Below are 21,396 nucleotides of genomic sequence, written 5' to 3' on the forward strand. Positions count from 1 at the left end.
CAGCATTAATCGGCATTGTAGCTGTCTGTCTTTCTTTGTGTCTTTTAATATCCTCTCATCTATCCTATCTCTCTTTATGAAATCCAATTTGCCTTGACATCGCTGGATGAATGGTGAGAAAATGTCAAAACCAGATGAACAATAAATATTTCAAAAGCTGAACCAAGAGGGGGAATTACGATGGAGCAAAGTAGTGTTTTTTTCACCAGCTGGTTCCATTCTGTAGGGTACAAAATAGCTTATCGATCATCCCAATCATGTGTGATCTTACGTCTTGTTACATTTTACTTTTAGATCATTGGCATTCACTGTGTTTTTACTTTATTGTCGGCATTATATTTCACTTCCTTCATGCATCATTTGCTGCATTCTTATTTGCCTAAACCCCGCTCCCACTGTATACTTCCATTCCCATTGTGAAGCTAAAAAAAGCCAACATCCCACTCTTTTCTGTCTGCACTCAGTCCTGCCGTTCTTTAGCTAATGAACAGTAGAGCTCCTGCACCATAATATTTAAACTGCATGTAATTTGTAGTAATTGAATGTGGGTGGAAATGAAGAGAGGAGATGTACTAGAGATTGGAGCGGTAGTGGGGCATTAAGCACCAGTCTGTCTGTCTGTCTGTCTGCTGAGGAATGAGAGAGGACTTTTACTGGTGATTGTGTTGTTTCCTTTGCTGCAGACGAGAGGGAGAGCGGGGGTGGATGAAGAATTAGGTGAAGGAGGAAGAACGGGGCATGAGGAGGATGATGACAGAGAAGCATGAGGGAGAAGAAGGAGGAGGTTTAGGAAGTCCCTCCAGGATTTTGTGGGTTTCTTTTTGGGATTGTTGCAGCCTAAAATGACTGATTTCACGGCAGCTTTTCTGAAAAATTGCAATACATGCTATGAAATTGCAAAAATAGTTGCTGTAATTGATGTTTTTGTATGATTCATGTAAAAACAAAAGCACTCAATAGCCTCTTTCATGGTGATTCATGTTGTCTGTTACATATTTCAGCTATTCTCCAGGTGTTTTTGCAGTAAGAAAGTTTTTGTCAATTAATGTTGTTTGTGTTCTACCACAACCCTGCACATGGCACAACACGGCCCCCCCACTTTTATGCACAGCATTGAGAAATAGCCTTGCAATGTCTTTAGCAGTTATTTTTGTTGGTAAATGTGAGATGTTCATTTCTTACTTGTTTGCATCTTTATTTCCAAAAACAATTAAGTAACTAAATTGACTAAATTTGAGGAAAAGTCAAGAGATTTGACAATATTGCAAAGTCACGCAGAATTCACAGGGATTTGTTGACTTTCAATCAGTCAGTAAATCAGTTATGTATTTATCATGTGGAATTACACATGATATAACTCCACTGAAATGTGATCCATCAGCTCCTTTAACTTGTGAACTTGTCCATGTTTCCAGATGTTTCTGGTAATCCTTGGTTTCTGGTTGTGGAATGATTTAACTGTCCACACATCCCAACCTAATCACGATGGCCATATGCCATATTTTGCCCAAACATGGCAGCAACTTCGCTCTGCATACGCCTCTGAGTGGCTTATAGCAGTGAGCAGGACTGCACCTCACCTTTCCATTGTCACACCAGTTCTTATTCCCCATAAAGCGCACTCTTTTTGTCCCTCTCTCGCAAGAGTCCTCTGCTCTGTCAGATTGGAAAAAAAGAGTCAGAGTGGTTGAATGGCTCGGCTCAGGATTTTGCCAAGTTTCGGTGTATCAAAGGACTTAACAGGTCCCAATTATCTGTTGGAAACTGATGTGACATGCAGCCACATGCTACCACTTTGCAAAATCAACCCCGAAAAGTACCACCAAGACTTGAAAATAAATATAAGAGCCTAAATTTCAAACAAATTGAGTGAAACTGACAGAGTGGAAACGCATGCATATACGGCTTTGTGTTAATTTTGCACTCGGGACATTGCATTATCCTGTGTTTAGAGAGGAGTAAAAGGTGAAGGGGTTGTGGTGGAGAAATGAGCGTGACAAGAGGGCCAGGAAACGAGGAGATTGCAGAGGTAAACATGCATCATGTGTGAATAAATATGTATGTGTGTGTGTCAGCTAGAGGTTATTATGCGTGCACTTTGATTAAGTTGAACAGCTTAGTTTTAGTCAGTGATGCAGGAGCCTCTCCTTTAACCTGAGGAGCTGAGACAGACTGCGGTGATGATGTCATCCCAAACAAATCCTGGAGCTGACAGTGAATAATGGGAACCGTGACAGCACCCATAGTGATTTTACTGGGATACGGATGCATTTTTCTGAGCCACAGCTGGAAGCCCTGAATTCAAATTATACCCACTGGGATGGAATATCTCAAACAAAACATTTATGAGCCTACAGAGTTATTAAGCACTGATGAAACATCTCCATAATGTATCATGCGGCATCATCAAGTCTTAATTTTCAGATTTCCAGCCAAGAGAGACAGTTTTTTTTTTTTTCTTTAGATATTGACTTTAAAGTGTGAAGTATTACCATAGTTTTGTTTTAGGGAGGATTTGCTTGCCATTCTGTGTGTGTGTGTGTGTGTGTGTGTGTGCGCGCGCACTCCTTTGACAAAATGACATCGGTCTCCGGTTAATTTAGCTGTGTCAACTCGTATCCAGCAGGCCCTTCTGTCAGCATTCATCAAACCACAAATGGTTGTTTTCTTATAAATATGCAAATGCACCCCACCCAACCCCAGCCCCTCAGCCAGTCAAAACACCATCCTGTTCTGGCACACACAATACCTCCCGCACACAGATGTGTGCATTACAATCCTTAATGAGATGGTTGTATAGACTTTGATGGCGTAGCACATATATGCCATACACACACACACACACACACATACACACACACGCACACACACACACACGAATGATTGGCTGACTCACCGTAGGAAGGATTATAGTTCAGAGCTGTCTCACAAAACCACCACATATCAAATGATAGAGAGTTTGCTTCAAGACAGTTTCATTTTCAAAGACAGAGCTCGATCGCGCTTGATATGTGGAGACAGGGAAACGTTTTCAAAGCACCATAACTCCGCTGCAGGTGAACACTCATTCCTCACTTCTTTCAGCCGAGTTTTTCCACATCGGATTTCATCATTTTCAAAATGCTATTTTTATGGGATCACGCCGTATTTGATTTCAAGCTTTCGACTGTCAATATTAAATTGTTCAGTACACTTAGGCTTTGCTAATCCAAATCTAAACACTTTTCTATTATACAGAATTAGATCACATGCATACTGTCATATTATGGATATTTTGCACAGTGTAATTCAGTTCAATTCAGCTAGCCATGTGTAAAAAAGCAGAGCCAAAACCCAACCATTCACCCGGCTGTAGTGTGCCCTTTCTGTGACCTCTGCCCTTTCTACAAACACACACATACACACACACACACACGCACACACATACGCACACACACACACACATACTCACACAGGCTGCCAGAATACCTCTGGGCACAATCACACACTTTTAATGGAAGGAACCCCACTGCTTTAAAGCTTTTTCAGCCCTGCATTCAACTGTAATGGAAGAATCCATTGTATTCCACCCTGTACACATTACATGCCATATCCACAGACGTACTTATATACTGTATAAACACAACCCTGCCGGCACTGTCTCCTTTGGTGTGGCACCCTACTGTGCTGAGATAAGAAATGTCCTTTTTTGATGGTGCAGTTGACACAGAGAAATACTGTTCACAGCCTTAGCGAAATGCAAAGTTGGTGACATGAAAAGGAATTTGATGGAGGGAAGTCATAGCTATTTTGTATTGAGTGACCCTTACTGTCATTTCCATTACAATACATTCAAGCAGACAGATGTGATGCAGCTGTTTCCTGAACTCATTTTCTAAGCACATACGCACATAGTGTATGTACGCAAACACATACAGTGACTTATTATAATAGTTTATGTATTCTGTATGGATTTTTAATGAAGCTGCACCTGTGCTGTGCAATTTAATTTACAGTCATTAATGTTAATTGTGCCCACTGTCAAGATTGTGCTTCTCAGAAGCTGAAATTTGATTTGAGATGCACCCAGCTTTCTGTTTTAACTACAGTATGTGCACATACACATACATGCATATAGCCCACATACACACATGCACAAAGAGCTCATACACAAGCAGTCTCTCTCTCAGTTTTTAGTCTGTTTAGAGACAGTAACAAGGATTCTGTTCACGCTTCACGCATTTCAGTCCTCAGGAGAAATATGATGTGCCGTGACACTAAATATTCAGTCCAATATGGTGGCTAAAGAAGGGCACTGTGCGTGTGTGTGTGTGTGTGTGTGTGTGTGTGTTGATTTATCCACCCCATGCCAGTGGGGGAAGCCAAACACGGCATGAAATAGTGTGCCAGCAGCTTGGAGCTGTTAGCTCACCGCTTTGACTCTCATTCAATCTTAAGTCTGCATTTATCTTACACAAACACAAACAGGTAGTCACTCAGATGGTTCAGCAGCTCTGTGCTGGATTCATGACTGAGGGCCCCAAAAAAACACTTTTTGTTTGATCTCTTCAGATAATTATTCATTCATGCATAGTAAATAACTTGCAGCACAATTCTAATTAAAGTAAATATTTGGTTATTTGGGGCCAGTTTGGATGTGTACACTTTTCTACCCATTTTTCTATCTTTCATTTCTATCATTTTCTTGGTATCAAATGTACTGCCACAGTGTAATTGGAACTACATGGCAGTGTTACATCAATCAGCTCAAAATAAATGCACGTATTGATCAAGATGAGCAAATCAACATGAGTCCTTCATTAACAGTGTGTTATAATTGGCGAAAGTTACAGTCAACTTACTACGCTATGCTATGCTCTCCGTTGGTCTGTTTCATGATGCCTTTGGGTAGATTTTTTGTTCAGACGAGCTAAATGTGGTATTCTGGTCCTTGAGGCAACCATCACCCCACTCACTTTAAATTTGCTTTCAGAGGGGGACCTTAATATAACTTAAGCCTCAGTGTTTCAGTGTTTGCAAGTGAAGTAGCCACCTTGCTTACAAGTAATGGAATATTTATCAGGTATCTCTATGATGACATTTGCAATTTTTCAAATGTACTTTAAAATGTTTATTCATGAAGGCTGAATGGTTCAACGAGGTTGAACAGAAGGTGAGAGCGGAGATGACACCATCAGCACTCAATCAGGAAGGTTTCTCTAATGTAGGGAAAATATGTTCAGTGCCGTGAGTATTAACAGTAATGGGTGACAGACTTTGAGCCTGTTTTGTCATCAGGGAACTGGATTGCTCTGACATCTGGCATTGGTCAGTTTAATTTCTGTGGTCTGCCGAGAAGTCATTCATGGTCTCTGCCTTAAGTGTAGTTATAAATATTAGACCTAAACTCTCAGACTTTTTAACTTCCCATCATTGAAGTATCAATTACTGCTGCAGGTTGGAAACCCCCTAATTCCACAATTTGCCCTTTTATGTGAATTCTTTGACATTTGGCTGCTTTGTGTTTAGTAAATTGTGTTGCATCAGGCAAGCGCAACTGCACAAATTCAGTGGGCTGCATACTCTATTAGTTAATCTGGAAGCTAGAAACTTCTTTTGGTGAGCAATTGCATTGGATTGAATAGGTGCCATCTTACGGTCCAGTATCTATATGGTATTATGGTATTATACGGTATTATTCTGCATTAAAGGGATGCACACACAGGGACTCAAATGCACTCACATGCACTAACATGCATGCACGGGCTGATTGACTACTGAAACAAAAAACAGAGAAGCTCAAATTACAACACAGAGAGTCAGCGTAACTTCATTCTCTGCTCAGGATGCCATTATTTCACTATCTAGCAAATAGTGGTTTGCTGCTATATTAATGTTCTGAATGTCACATAGCTCATTTAAAGCTGATGTCATTTCAAGCTAGGTTTTTCTGATGCTATTTTTGCACTGAGTAGTCAGAACTTGTCAATACATCATCCAAACGATGAGATGACTCCTCTGAGTGACAGTCTTGTCAGAGCTGTGGTGTTAATTTCCATATAATCCATCGTCAGTGATTCAGACAAAATCCAGACTCAATACATATTACTCAGAGGGGAAATTGGTTGCTACTTAGCTTTTACTTTTGTTACTTATGGATGTTCATCCTCATGTCATTCTTTACTTTTACATCTTGATTTGCTTATTTGTGTTATCAGTTATTTTCCAGGTGCTATGCCAATATTACATAGGCACTTCCCTGTTTTTGACTCATCTGCTCTTTGAGCTGTAGCAAGACAGACCATCTCATGTGTTGCTGCTGTTTATCTTCTTTCCACTCGTGTCCATTACACTACAGTATCTGTGGTCACAGTGTCCTTCACTCACAGATATATTACACCAGCGAGATCTGAATAAGTTTCATCTGATGAGGGCACAATAAGGCCAGCCATTTCCTATGTAATGGTATCATTTATGCAAGCTATTTGGCACTTGTCCCATAAATTCATATTTGCTCACCACAGTGAAACACATTAAAAAAGATTTCCAGTGTGCCTGCATAAAAGTTCACAATGAGATCGCAACAACGATCAGCTTTTCAAAGGCGGACCTCATTTATCGCAGCTGGTCATTTGCCATCCGTGGGAGTGCAGCTTCTGTGACTGCATATTTGACACAGAGATTCATCAAGAAACAAAGAGTCAGAGAGAACAATTAGCCCCCTGACTCGATATGAGATACATTAGACCATGGGAACAAATGAAAGATCTATTCATTAACTTTTGTACCTTTTGACTCCCATTTGCCCCCTTTTGCTGCACTGCTGAACACCACAGCCGCAACATCTGTCAGCAACAGCGTTGTAATATTACTTTTTCTAATTGTCATATTTATTTACAGCCAAGAACAAAGGGAATCACCCAAATTAGATTGTACCAAAGTATCAAATTTATCATGATTTTAGCAAAACCAGCCCTAATAGTGTGTACTTTGGGCCATCTAAATGCTTTTTAGAGGCTCTGCCAAGACATCTCTGGGCGAAACACTGAATGAATTTGTCCAACCCTCTAATAATTTTCTCAGCATGGCTTCAATTTGCTTGACCCTCAACATACTGTAGATGTTATCCATTATCAGCCAATCACAAAGATGTCAGCAGAGTGACCCACCGGCACACTCTGACACAGCGATCCATCACAGGAAAAGGACATGACACTGTCAGTCTGAGACGAATACATCTGTCGCTGAGGAGATAAGTCACTGAACTTAGGATTCGGCTGTTGGAAGGGATCGAGGCAGACAATGACCTTGCATCGAAGCTGTTAGGCACCAGAACCCATTGGCTGTAATTGCCTGTCAAGCAGCAGACATGAGGTTTGATAAAGTGGTTGGACAGTGTAATCCAGGTGTTTGCAGTGTCAATATGGGCCCTACCGAGTCCTCTGATGGGTGGATAGAGGAATACACTCTGACCTTTGTGTCCCAAATGTGCGTAGCTGTGTATTATTAGGCTGTTTACTGCATTATGCGTGGTTGCGGAAGATTTAATGATGGCATCATATTAAAGTTGCCCCCTTTACTTTGCATTATCCTCCGTGACCATATTTGGATTCATTGCATTCTTAAACTGACATTAAAATGTGCCTATGGTGTTCACTGAAATCAGATTTCTGTGAAGCATTCCTTTTACTCCTCTTTGCAGTCCTTAAATACTCAGTAAATGAAACATCCATTCTCCCAATTTTAATTCTGTCTCTCTGTGTTAACTGATCATTCACAAGTGCCAAATATATGTCAAAAAATCAGTATCCGAGTATTTTTAAATCAAAATCCCTGTCTTTTCTCTTTCTTTGAAACCAGATAAAATGGCTTCAAATGTTTGACGACTCATTCTGCATTTAGGGGTGTTTACAAAAGTTTATCCAATCAAATTAGACTTTGGGCAGTGATCAAGCCACACCAGTCATATAAAACTAAACTTCACTGCTTTTGGGTTGTAGTGCCAGCTAATAGAGCAGTATTTAGAGCCATAGGAAGCAATGTGTATTTGGGTATCAGTGGTCCAACTGAATGCAAGAGTTTGATTTAAAAGCCTCTTGTAGCTGTACGCTGCTCCGAAATGTTGTTATTCTCTCACAAGACAGAAGCTACAGATGCACTTACTTCCATTTCACTGGGACTTTAAAATCATCATCATCGTAACTATAAACACTTCATTTGGCTTGTTTACCATCTGCCAACATCCATTTGCATTTTACTCTTTGCAGGTCCTGACACCTGTTTGATTTGTTTTAACATACTAATTGAATCTGCACGAAGCAGCTTTTATCTATTGAAATATTATACTTGTAGTATCGAGGATGTTTGTGTTGTTTCCAGGTATTAAATCTCTTTTTTTATTTCAATAAGATTAAATTGTACTCACTAAGTAAGCAACAATCAAAGTAAATATTTTGGGGGAAACACAATCTTTTAAGAATTCAACTCTCAAAAACTCACAGAGAAATTGTGTGCTTGATGTGTGATAAGATTTGATTGACAGTGGCCTGGCAAAATACACTGTCATTAGATAATGTTTCAAATTTTGCAGAGAACAAAAAGACAGACAGAAATCCCTGATCCCAACAAAACAAAACAAAAAAAAAAAACCTTAACGTTGTACAGAGCACAGTGAATTTTAACATTGGGCAAAAAACAATGCTTTTATTTATTGTAAGGGGCTTATAAAAGAGGCTCTAAGTGAAATTCATCTTGTACGAGTTGTGTGGACATGGTTCTCAACATGGCTGAGCCAGTGGCCAGCAGCTAACAGTGCTAACTCCATAAAAAGCGCCAAACAAGGCAACAGTGCTGACGGAGTCAACAGGGTTAATCGGGAGGGAACTGGAGGATGGGTGTGAAACTTTCGCCAAATATGAGAGGTAACTGCCATATGACTACAATGCAAAGCAGTTGTAACTAGTGGCTAGCCAGTGGGATGCACACATACACAAGCCAGGCACCTGCAGCTGAATGACTAACCACAACAAACCACAGAGAAGCTCGGACTACAACACACACACACACACACACACACACACAGGACTTCATTCTCTGCTCAAGGCACTAATACTCTATTTGCTATTAGTGCTCTGAGTGTCACATACAGAACCTTTAAAGCAGATTCTTTGCTGTGCAAGGTTTGAATGTGGTAATTGAAATGGCTAGCACCTGTCACTAAATGTGCTTTCTGTCTTTATACAGACTATGTGGGGTATTCTTTTTAAAAAGGATAAACTGTGCACTTATCGTCTTAAAAATGAGTCCTTATTAAAGGCAGAACCCAGTCACCAATATCTGAGCCACAATTCTCTGTCCCTCTCATTCTTACCAGAGATTGTTTTATCATAAGATTTTTCTGTTTCTTTTTTCTACAAGCACTTAAAATGATGAGTTTGACATATATGGGAGAGATTAATTCAGCAAAGACATTAAATGAGAAAGCTTTCCATCTGTGTCTCCACCTTTCAGTCACCTTCCTCGTTCTGAGGCATTATGACTGAATTCACAGACACTCTGACCCTGGCACTGTCGCTGTAATTATCCTAATGAGGTCTTGTGCACCTTTCAGAGTATATTCTAGCTCTCTCCCTCACTGTCTCCTGAGCTGCATCTGTCTGTGTGCGCACTTGTGTAAAGACTCACTTTTCAATACTGATGGCCAATGATGTATTTATCTTTCTGCACATACAAAACTATTTACACAGCCGTTCCTTCCAGTGCACTGAGAGCCTTCTCGGCTGTGCTGGGTGAAATAAATAAATTGGCCACCACATGGACAGAAAAAAAAAAAAAGTAAGAAGTCTCAGCGTAATTAGTTCCAGGCTTTTCATAACTCATAGTCTTGGTGGAAGTTATTCTCATATCAAAGGGTATCAAAGGATATAAAGGTAAGCCCATATTCAGACATCAGACTCCAGAGTGTCTGGGTGTCTGGTGCGAACAAAAGCCAGTTTATGACAAGAGATCACCACTGGGTGCAGTGCAGTGTAGGAAGAGGAAATGAGAGATCAAACTTTTGATATACAGGTTAAAGACAGAGATAATCCAACTGTTTGCTTTTAGACTTTAAAATGAGGAATTATACACAGGCTCAAGTGAAGGAGCTGCTCTCATGAGGTTAAAGTGGTGTTATGAAAGGATTTGTCTTTCTCATATCCAAAATTGTCTTTTTTTGTAGGACTTTTTGTGTGTCACATACTGGATGTTTAATGCAACTGCAGAAATCTTGCAGTCTCACATCAAGTCAAAGCAAACATGGGAGTGAATGAGAAGTCAACATTTGAACAATTAAATAAATAAACAGCTTTATTAATAACTGATTCATTCTGATTGTTTTATAAAGCTTTTTAAGGTAAAGTAATATTTTTTATAAAAAAGGTGTTTTGTGGATCTTGTGGAATCATTGTCATGCCTTTGTGCCAATAATAGCCAAGGCTGAAAGCATTATGTTTTCGGGTTGTCCATCCATCTGTCCATCCCATCGTCGTGAATATGATATCTCAAGAATGCCTTGAGGGAATTCTTCAAATTGGGCACAATTCTCCACTTGGACTCGAGAAAAAACTGGTTAGATTTTATAGGTCAAAGATCCAGTTTAGTGTGACACTGTCTCATTCTCTCAATCATATTATCTCAGGAAGGCCGTCAGGAAGTTTCCTCCAACTTGGCCGAAATGTCCGCTTGGACTCAGAATGAACTGATTTGAATTTGGTGGTCAAAGATTAAAGGTCAAGGTCACTGTGACCTCACAAAAATATGTTTTTGGCTATAAGTCACAAATTTGTATGCTAATTATGACAATATTTCAAACAAATGTTTAATAGGATGTGATGATAAAGTGATGACATTTTATATCTAAAAGGTCAACTACACTGTATCATTTAAAGTCATGACTCAGGAATAGAATAGAATAGAAACATTTAGTAAGACACTGAATCAGTGATGTTAATTTCGGGTGTCCAACTCAGAACTGTGCAGATTGTAAAGATATTCTGTGCTGCTAGAGGGGAGAATGTGTGTGACACATCCATGTTTTTACAGACATGGATGTAAACTTTCAGTGCAAGGAGGCATACAACCCCAAATCTGTAATTCTCTTGATTTATTTACATGGGGAACATGTTGGCTGCTCCTTATATTAATAAATGGTGACTGTCTGGTTTAATCAGTGAGTTGGGGTCTGTAAACTGCAACAAATCTGAAGTCACAGATCAAACTTGAGTGGCATTTTTTTTCTTGGGATACACCACTGATATACTGAGTGTTTGGATTTCACTCTCAGCAATCACCAAAGTTGTTTGGGTAGATGACTTGAATCTACAGGTTATATTGTTCTCTGTAGCAGCCCCACTTTGTCATTTAGGGTTATAAACTGAAAGTTTTATTACATAGATATCCCACAAAAAAAGTTATTGCTTTTTCAATAGATATTTAATTTGAGAGGAACAGTTCATTTTTTATTCATTAAAATATCTTGAGCTACAGTAGCAGGACACTGATACTCAGTACAGAAGGAAGGTAGATTGTGATTGTTTTCCCACACATCAAACTGAGCACTTTTTCATTGTTTGGCACACAACAGAAGGGAATATGCTTTAGATCTGCATTGCAGTGAAGTGCGTAGAGACAGTTGTCCAAAACAAGAGCACAGCCAAAATCAACTATAGCGTGGTGAGCCAGAAAAGCTGCTAGCTTAGTGATTAATGTGCATGCTGTTCTGCAGGTTTTTTGTGTCCAGATTTTCATTCATCTCCTGTCTCTCCTTCCACATTTTTGTTTCCTCTCAGTGCTGGGGGGTGTGGAGTCACGTGGTGTGCTGAGGAAGATCAGTGACATGCTGGAGGTGATTCTGAAGAGGATGGACAGCCTGTCCAAACTGGACAACACCTCCACCACTGAGGCACGGCGCCTGGATGAGCTTAGCTCTGCTATCAACAGGTACACCAGCTGAACCACCTAAATTCTTAATTCATGAATCGATACTCTGTAGATGTAATAGGTTAAAGTTAGAAATTAGATAAGGAAATAAAGAGCAAATGCAGTTCCTTTACTTTTTGCTTGAAAAAAACTTTTATGAAAACATAATTTAATGATGCTGACTCTGTGAATTACACAAGTATAGGTTGGTCTTCATCTGTTGACGTCACATTAAAGATATTGTTAATTTGAAAATAGCTAGAATAATAGTTAGGTTATTGGGCAAGTAGGCTTCAAATTTGCCATATTAATTGTATGGGATGGGTATGGGTAAACAACTAACAATTAGAGATCAATTTATGTCTAAATTAGCCTGTGGTGAAAAAATACTGTACTTTAGCACACTTTTGTGGTACTTGTACCTTACTTGATTACTTTATTTCATGCTACCTTACATTTTTACTTCTTTACGTTTCAGAGGGAAATATTGTATTTTTTCATCCATTACATTTTATCTGATATCTCTCACTAGTTACTTCGTAAACTCAGATTATTGATACAAAATATAACAAACAAATTAAATATGATGTATTATTTTACATTTCACAACCAGCAACATTAAAGTGATGCACACATAACTGAAATAGTAATTAAAGGCCAGTGATACAATATATATGATTCTGAAATGGATCATTATGTATTTACTTTTTGTCCTTTCAGCATTTGTTTGACTCTAATACTTTTGTTCTTTTACTTAGATAAAAGTTTAAATGCAGGAATGAAGTGTATTTCTACACAGTTTTGTTGCTGCTCTTCTTCCACCACTGTTACCTGAAAAGAATTCAACCATTTGTTATTTGCTTCATCATGAATCCTGTGAAAAACACCAACTCGTATGTAGTCGTAATTTTGAAATGTGCTTACATTCAAGTTCAGATTTTCTAACTTTAAGCAAATCTGTAAGCCTGGGAATCAGATGAATCTGCAAGCTTATGCTTAATTTGCTTAAGGAGATGCGTCTGGTCCTTCTCCCGTTCAGACGCATATTCAGCCAACCTGGCTGATCACAACCTTTACTCTAATGGGGCAGGTTTGATATGATGACTTATGGAGCCTTCGTGGACATGATGGCAAACATAAACCTGGTATTGTAAAGAGGAGTGCCACTGAAGCATCCTTGAAAACAACCTTAGTGAGGAGAAGTATCCTGCAGCTGCAGCTGGTGTAGAACTTTCTGTTGATGTACTACTTTCAAATTCAAATAGCAAAAGCAGCAGCACTCGCTCAGACGTTTTAAAGCATCGCCATCCCAGCTCATCTGTGCACATTGTAGTCTGTTAACATTTCTCCGTCACTCAGCACTGCCTCACATGTTGCATTTTCATTGGTTGTAGGTCACTCTGCATCCAATGGCATTTTGGTCTAGGCCTTTTGATAACGCCCCTAGAGATAGAAAATGAACAAAGAGCTTCCACATTAACTCACACTTGGGATTTAGTCTGGCAATGTAACGCTACAAAACTGCAGTATGTAGTATTAAATTAATACAGTAATTTGATACAAAGCTTTGGCTGTAATAGTGGAAGCATTGTTCTGTCCCCTTATGAATGGAAACAAATAATAAAGACAGAGAGAGAATGTTTTTATGATACAGTATCAGGAGTGCTTTGGTCAGCTTAGGTGTGTATAAACAGAGAGCAGCTAGCAGAGTTTTGATTACTTATCCTTTCTGGCATATAGACATGAAACACTGCTGTAACACTGTGATATTTAAGAGGTACTCCTCATTATCATTCACACTGCACACCACCTCTCTATCTCTACTGTAGTCATGACTTATCATCTTTCCTTTTTTTACTCCTCGCCTTATTGTATTTCGCTCTCATCTTTACTCATTTTTTTCCCCTCTTATGGTCGCTTGTGGAAATTGCTGCCTATTACCTCAAAATCGCTGCTGCAAACTGACAAGTCTTGTATGACCTTCCTGCTACTGCTTTTATCAAACGGCTCCTCTCTTTGCCCCGTTAGTACCAAAACATCCAATTTGTCTTTTCTATCTAACGTTCCCTCCATTCTAACTCCTTTCATTTTCAAACGGCCTCACTAAACCTGGTGCAGCAGGAGTGATGTGATACACACTGACAGAAATCCCCTCACTTCTTCGAGCCTTGTTAAATGATCCCGGATAAGCGCTCAGGTTCAGATCTACGCCGAGGCACTAGAGCGGAAGGATGGGACGATTAATACGGTCTGGCGTCGGTGTTAACTGCAATCAATGTCTAGTAATGGGCTGTTTAATGTGGAAGGGGAGCCATTCAACTGTTAGTGGGGAGAAGTGTCCTGCAAGTAGGATGGTACATGCATGTGTTAACTGTAGCAGAAATCAATTTCTAGTTATTGCCTTGAAGGAGGTAGTTTGGGTGGATACGGGGCTATGGTCAGAGTTTAATTAGGGTCGAACACAAGAGCTGAAACCAATGTTGTATGACTGTCATGTTTTTAATATGGTTGATGAACAGTTTTCCCTCAGTGGCAAGACTTAGTCTCATCGTACAACTTTGCTAAATGAGATATACTGTATATAGTGCAGTGTCTCTTCAAATTAGTTGAAAATCTAGTAACAAATGACAGGATTAAACTGTTACAAAAATGTGGATGATTTAGGCGTGGACATTTCTAGTTCCAGTTTCTAGCCTCTTTGTCAGCTCTGCTATATTTTGCTTCATTCAGGGTCTTCTGTCTATTTTGCAAGCCTTGATGGTGTTTTTAGTGGTTGGCCTCTGACGTCGGTGACATGTGACTGCTCATCAGGATGAGGAAATCAACTCTAGGCTCTCCTCCTGCTGACTTCTTACTAGCTAGCTGCTAACTAGCCAGGTTGAAGTTTTCAAATGTAAACATCGAGGAAAAGATGGAGAAAAGTTGGAAAGTAAACTGCGGCCTCTATGCTGCATCATTTTCGGACAGGATATCAGGAATAGTAGTATCCTTTGATTCACCGAAACTTTCCTGAACCTGGACAGTGCCATTCAAACATGAGGTTCTTTTTCTATATGTGGATCTGAAGATGAAAAAGTGTGTGCTTTTAAATTAAATAAAGACTTGTGTGATGGTGGGAATGTGAGCTGCCGTCCTTTTCCTGCTGTAGATCACTACAATATGCATTTCATATGCAGCTGCAGAGCAATGCTGTCCGTGTTCAGAAAGAGCAACCATGCTGCAATCTTGTTGAGGTTGGTATGTGTGGACAGCTATGTATTTCCACAATAGAAACCGTGGATCACCAGAACCATCCAGACACATAGACAATTACAAAGCAGCAGCCGGCGGTATTCTTAACCCACCCGTAACTAGTGATCCTTATTTTTAAATTATCGTCCAAAGATACGAGTGCGTGTCATGCTGAGTTCACATTGTGCAGGATGGAAATTAGAGATGGGAAGGATCGCCATGTCACAACTTGCCAGTGTTCACACCTTGAGATTATTCAAGATTTCAATTGACAGTGTTTACATTAGCCTAACTAGTTTAATTTTCACATTAGCTGTGCATGTTTAATCGGCGTGCATGATCAAAATAGCATGATTTAAGGCTTAAGTTGGGGTGTCTGACCGGTTAAGAGGGAAAAAAACACTCAGCCAAGACTGCAGAGACCCAGACTTAATCCCCAGCAGCAGTGCCTTCAGCTCGGCTAGACGCCCCATTAAACACAACTGGCATTCAACCTATTACCCACATTTGTAGCAGAGTTTGCAAAGCTGATTTAGTTCCTCTAAGGTCTATTTTCACAAAAGGTTAATGTTCACTTGTCTACCCCCCTCTTTGTATTGCTTCTAATTGGAATAACAATGACTGGTTAATCAAATATCAAGGATAATGCAAAGTTAAAAGGACATTGTACATTAAAAGTAGGGCTAGGGGAATCACAATAACTTTGTCAAAGTACAATAACTGAGATACTGTAGGGTTTACACTTGGAGTGGTCACAAAATATTTACACAGATTTACACAGCAAATAGGTCTCTGCTAACAGATTTTTGTAATCATCAGGAATGCGCATATAATAAATAAGTGGGCAAATAATAGAAGAGCTAGAACAGTCTGGTTATCTCATAAAATTGCATCACACAAAGCAAAGACAAAACTTTGGATATGATGATATTAGAAATTGAAGATGTTATCTAAAGAAACTGTTTGTTTTAACGTTTACAACTTAGTGTCTGGGCTGCCTTAAATTTTTATGTTGACTGTGTTTAAGAAGACATGTTGAATCATTAATCATTATAATAAATCATTACAAAATCAGCATGTCTTCTGAATTTAAGATTTTAAGTCAGCACAGCCAGCTTTTTTTAAGTTAAATCAATTACTGTCTCGCAGTGAGATCATATAATAGCCATATATTGCCCAGCCCTATTTTAAAGCATTATTACCATTTTGTCAAATGATACATTGTCATAAGCTGCAACGTTTCTTTCACAGCAACCATAAGGCCCATTTCACACAACACGCGTCAGCAGAGCGTGACGGCAGCCTTGCTGAACTGCAGTGTGTTTTTTGCTTGAGGTGTTCACACATGCAGCATTGTTGCAGTGTTGCTGCTGCATTGCTGCCTGCTGCTATGAGCACTGTATTTCCACATGTGTAAGCATAAATTCCACTCATTTATGAAATCATGCAAACTACTGCATTGCCGACAACACGGTCCTGTAAATGTTTCAAAATAAAATGCCTTGGAATGGGATTCTGTCCACAGAGACACTGTCAGAGGGCTTTTGTTTTGATAGGGAAACAGGGAAGTTGGAGTGAAACAGACATCTTTGTATTTCTTCATCTCTGTGACAAAGAGAGACTTTTAAACTGCAGTAAAAAGTGGTTTAGCGTCAACATAATCATCAAAAATACATTTTCACGTCCTATTTCTGCTGACAAACGCACGCATCATGTATAAATAATCGGCGAACCACTGTTTCTCTAGATGTGCTGCAGCTGACACACACCTGACAAGTGCTGCTCAGGCGGGCAGTGTGAATGCTCTAACTTGATAACATGGGCTCCGAAATAAAAAACAACACGTTTGGCACTGCTGACGCCTGCTGTGTGAAACAGGCCTAAAAACGATTAAATGAAACCCCAAATCAAATACATATCAGTTTTGTGGCTGTGATGCAGTCTGTGATTACACCAACAAGATAAAGCTGAAACACCTACGTATAGCTTGAGTTCAGTCCAAGGGCATCTTTGCTATAACTGACTATTTATTTCTTTGGTTGCATTCTGATTCACTGGAATAAAGAATTATTTTTGCTGCTACTTTTTAATCAAGTTCTGAAAACAGAAATCGTGCGACTTATAAACATGACAGGCATTTGACGGCTCATCTCAAATAACGTTTGTATAGAGTGACGCAAACTTCAAACAGATACCAAATCACAGCTTTATCACAGAAAACTTACGCTACATGAAGTTCACATTTCTTTGTTTAATTCTTGGATGAGTTCTCCTTGAAATTTGTTCTCTTCGACAGCGGTGCTCTGTGAACAATATGAAATCAAAGTCAGAACAAAAAAACTCCATTTTATTTTCTAAGTACAGTGTTGTTTGGACTGAATGGATCCTTGGAGCGAAGCGGCTTTAATAGCTGTAGTGAGAGTTTTTATTCAGGAAGCAGAATGAAAAGAGTATCGACGAAGGAAACTGGTGGGCGCCTACACACACACATGCATACACACACTCTTTGTCTTGATGATGTTCCTTTGTTGGCTCCCCGCTGAGGAGCAGAATAATGTGTGTTTAACGAGTCTGAGTTAGTGTTTGTGTGTAAAAATGTTGTGTGTGTTTGTGTGTGTCTGTGTATTAGTTCACTTGAGGTAACACTTGTTAAAACCAGTCTGGGCGTGAGACCAGGGCACAGACCCCTGACCGAGGACATAGCCCGCAGGATTAACGACCACACACACACACACAAACACACAGTCAAGGATGACCTAAGTATCTCTCTTCAGTCCAGTGACTTTTATTCCATCACTCATTTCCCCTCTCCTCCTGTCTCTATCTCTATGTCTCTTACTCTCTCCCCCTTTCCTCTCTTCTATCCTGCTCTCTGTCCCCTCTCTTTTTATGCTCTACTCTTTCTCTTTCTCTTGCTCTCGTATGTACTGTACACACTGAGCGAGAGAGGCTGTGTGAGAAATGTAGTTGAGTATGAGTGACGTGGTAAAGTGTGATTTTAGCCAGCGGGGAAAGGAGCAAATGGGAAGAGAGAGCTTTATAAAAACATAACCCAAATCCAGGCCAGTCAGGCACGCGTTCACAGAAAGGCACACAGACACAGACACACACACACACACACACACACACACACACACACTGGGCGGGAGTGTCATCTCTGCATGAGCTTCATTGGTGCTGACACACTCCCGTGTAGCAGCGAATGGGACTTGATGTCTGAGGCCCCAGCCTGCGATTCGCCCATGGGGCAGCCACTCGTTAGAGCAGAAAACGGAGGGAATATAGCGAGGGAGGGGAGGCTGGAAAAAACTGGAGAGGGGGATGATAGAGGGGAAAGGATGCAGAGTTGATTCACTCCGTTTTACCGGATGAGAGGGGAGATTGCAAAGTCTCCCCTTAGGCGCACGCTCGCTGAAGATCACTGCTCTGGCTTGGCTTTACCTATTCCTCCTCCCTTAAGCACCCAGCTAAGCCCCGTCAGTAACAACCTTTATCCCAGGAGGCCTTCTTTTCCACAGCACTCAAGTCAATGTCATACTGTAAGCTTTGCTGGAGGTAGTCAGCCAAGCAAAGGAGACACTGAGGCTATATCCACACTAATCTGTTTTCATTTTAAAAAGCATAACTATTGCTACTTTTACGCCCAACGCTCACACTACTCTGGCAATTTACAACCCCAAAAACAGAGACCTTTGAAAGCACCACTAACCCCATACTGGTTTGAAAACTCCAGGGTTGTGTTTTTGGAAATTAAGTCTTTTGGAAAGGATGACACAGGCACTCAGGTTTGCTTCCCGATTAAGTTATGAATCACAGCTTGTCAAGTTAAAACATTCTAGGTAGTTCTACATATCTTTTGCAATTCCATTCTCTGGTGTGGGTCCATGGCTCTCTTTGGTGACGAGTAATGCTCTGGCCAGTTTAGCGCTAATACGTTGCAGCATTTGCTTCGTAATGAGTCCTACTCAATTTTCTTCTGCACTGACAGCCTAATACTCATGTTACTTTCAGTAAAAGTTTAACCTTACTGCAAGTCCAAGCAAAGAAATCCCTGCTCTTATGCTGCATTCATGTGCTCCTTGGATGGTTCCATATACCAAGTTGGCAAGTTATTCTTCTGACTTCGGTGAGTTCATGATGTGTGATGTGATTTGTTGCTCCCTGCATAGATCAATTGGAGAAATACACAATGCTGTTCAAACCCCTTTTTCTTTACCACTGTACGTGAAAACTCAAAGTTAGTTAGTGTGCATCTGTGTGCATTCATGCATGTGTTTTGTCATTTGTGTCAAAAAAAGCGCTGGAGTAAGTGCTGCTTAGTGTGATGTTTTAACACTACGCCATGGGGTCGAATAAGTCAGGACGCATGCAAACAAACACTCAGACCCTCATGCTGACGCCTTGTCACATGCATCTTTTGCCCTGGACAGCTTTGGTTGATGAGATGCTGCCAGATCTGTCCTCCTCCCTTAAGAGGATGAGCTCATTAGATAGAGAGAGAGAGGAGGGGGGGGGGGAAATAAGGAGAGCATGAGAGCACTTTTTTTTTATCCTAGAAACTCTCCCTCTAGTCATCATTGATTTTCTCTTACCGCCTCTCTTTCAGTTTCTTCTTCTCAGAGTGTTTTACTTCTGTTCAGCATCCGTCAGTGGATTTCCTCTCGCCGTTTCTTCTCCCCCTATACTTTTCTCTCGATTTGTCTCCTCTTTGCTCTTCCTCATTTCTGTTTTGTTTCCCTCATTTGTAAAAGAGCCAACTGTCTACATTCATCAAAAGGACGAAGGCTTCATTGCAAGTAGCACACAAGTGAGCCATCAAATATGTATATCCTTGTATTCTTTGATCCTAATCATCTTTTTAAAGTTTCACTCAAGCTGTTTGTTAGTTTCCACACAAATCCGCAGAAGATCTCTTTATTTCATTATTTCTCTCCCTTCACATAAAGGTCCCCCTGGTACTCTTGGTCTGTTTGCTGTGGATTGCTGATCTTCTCTTTATTTTCCGTCTGCTTTTACTTCAGTTTTTCCTCGACTCTCACACTATGTTTCTGAGTTGGTCTTTTTGTTCTCGTCCTCTTTGGATCTCGTTATGCAGTCCTCCGCTCTCTCTCAGCCTTTCATCCATTTTTCTGCCCTAGTCTCTCCGTCTGTGACTCTCTTTCTTCGCCTTTTTTGTGTTCATCTCAAGGGATGATTTCACATTGTAGCAGACGTTAGAGGTGAGATTAGAAGGTCAAGTATTATAGAGGCCAACTTGCACAGTCACAGCGAAGCCCCCCAAAGGGAACTTTACAGTAACAGGGTTACTCAGCTTACCAAGCAAGGTTTTGTCCTTCAGGCCAAATACATTGCAACTTTTATAGGATAGGTGCCGGTAGCTGTAATCCTCTACAGAGGGGGACTTTTGTGAGATGCTCCATGTAATAATATTAATGTTTTAATATAATTTTATTGCCTAATATAATGCTAGCACTCATTATAAGACAATATAAGGTAATAACTTTCGTAACGCTGTTTTTGCCTCACTTGCACGTAATGGAGGAGTGAAATTATAATTAGTTCTGTCAAATGCTTTTATTGAGATAACTGTTTCAGTGTGCTCACACAGAGCACGTTTGGGAAGGTTTCTTTACACTATGGAGATTTTTCATTTGGTGTCTTTTAACAGGTGAGAGGAAGGCTATTTGTGGCACTAAATAGGCACAGTAGCAAATAAAAAAGCACAGCTTTTATTAGCATTCTTCCAACACAACTGTGGTTCAGAATGCAAAAGCAATCCTGAAAAAGAATTGATAAAAGTGAGCCCAGAATTGGAGAGTAAAAAGGTGCAACTATAGGCACTTTCACATATGAACTCCAGCCAATGTACGCAGAATCAGGCCTGGACATTTCCCAGAGTTCCCCTTTCACAGGATCGGCTCCAGTTCAGTGCACCAGTGCACAGCTTCACATGTAACAGTCAGGGCCAGTAAAAGTTTGAAATGGAGAGCAATCTATCAGCCAGCGACAGCAACCACATAATTGTCAGCTGACAAAACAAACAATGTCGACCTTTAGGGCAAAAGCCATGACAGCTTTCCTAGCAGACAAATTGACTGCATGGACAGTAAATATGATTTTATGTAAGCCAGAATGTCATCATCAGTTCTCTGTCTTATCGATCTCCCTGGACATGTTTGTGTTTTTATGGGCCATGTGGGTGTTGTGACTTAAATGCTGCTCTCATTG

The 21,396-nt window shown here is 40.2% G+C and overlaps 1 protein-coding gene across 2 annotated transcripts in view; it reads left to right on the forward strand.

The window, feature by feature from the left end:
• LOC121942362 (alpha-1,6-mannosylglycoprotein 6-beta-N-acetylglucosaminyltransferase B-like) overlaps positions 1-21,396 on the forward strand; it is a 139,723-nt gene that overhangs the window by 35,663 nt on the left and 82,664 nt on the right. For both annotated transcript variants that reach the window (XM_042485547.2, XM_088075586.1), the window contains exon 3: positions 11,808-11,958. In XM_042485547.2, the coding sequence (XP_042341481.2) occupies positions 11,808-11,958 (151 nt within the window). The remainder of the gene's footprint in view (positions 1-11,807; positions 11,959-21,396) is intronic.

Source organism: Plectropomus leopardus, chromosome 3, assembly GCF_026936395.1.
Source record: "Plectropomus leopardus strain MGB_pleo_1.0 chromosome 3, ASM2693639v1, whole genome shotgun sequence".
NCBI classification, from domain to species: Eukaryota; Metazoa; Chordata; class Actinopteri; order Perciformes; family Serranidae; genus Plectropomus; species Plectropomus leopardus.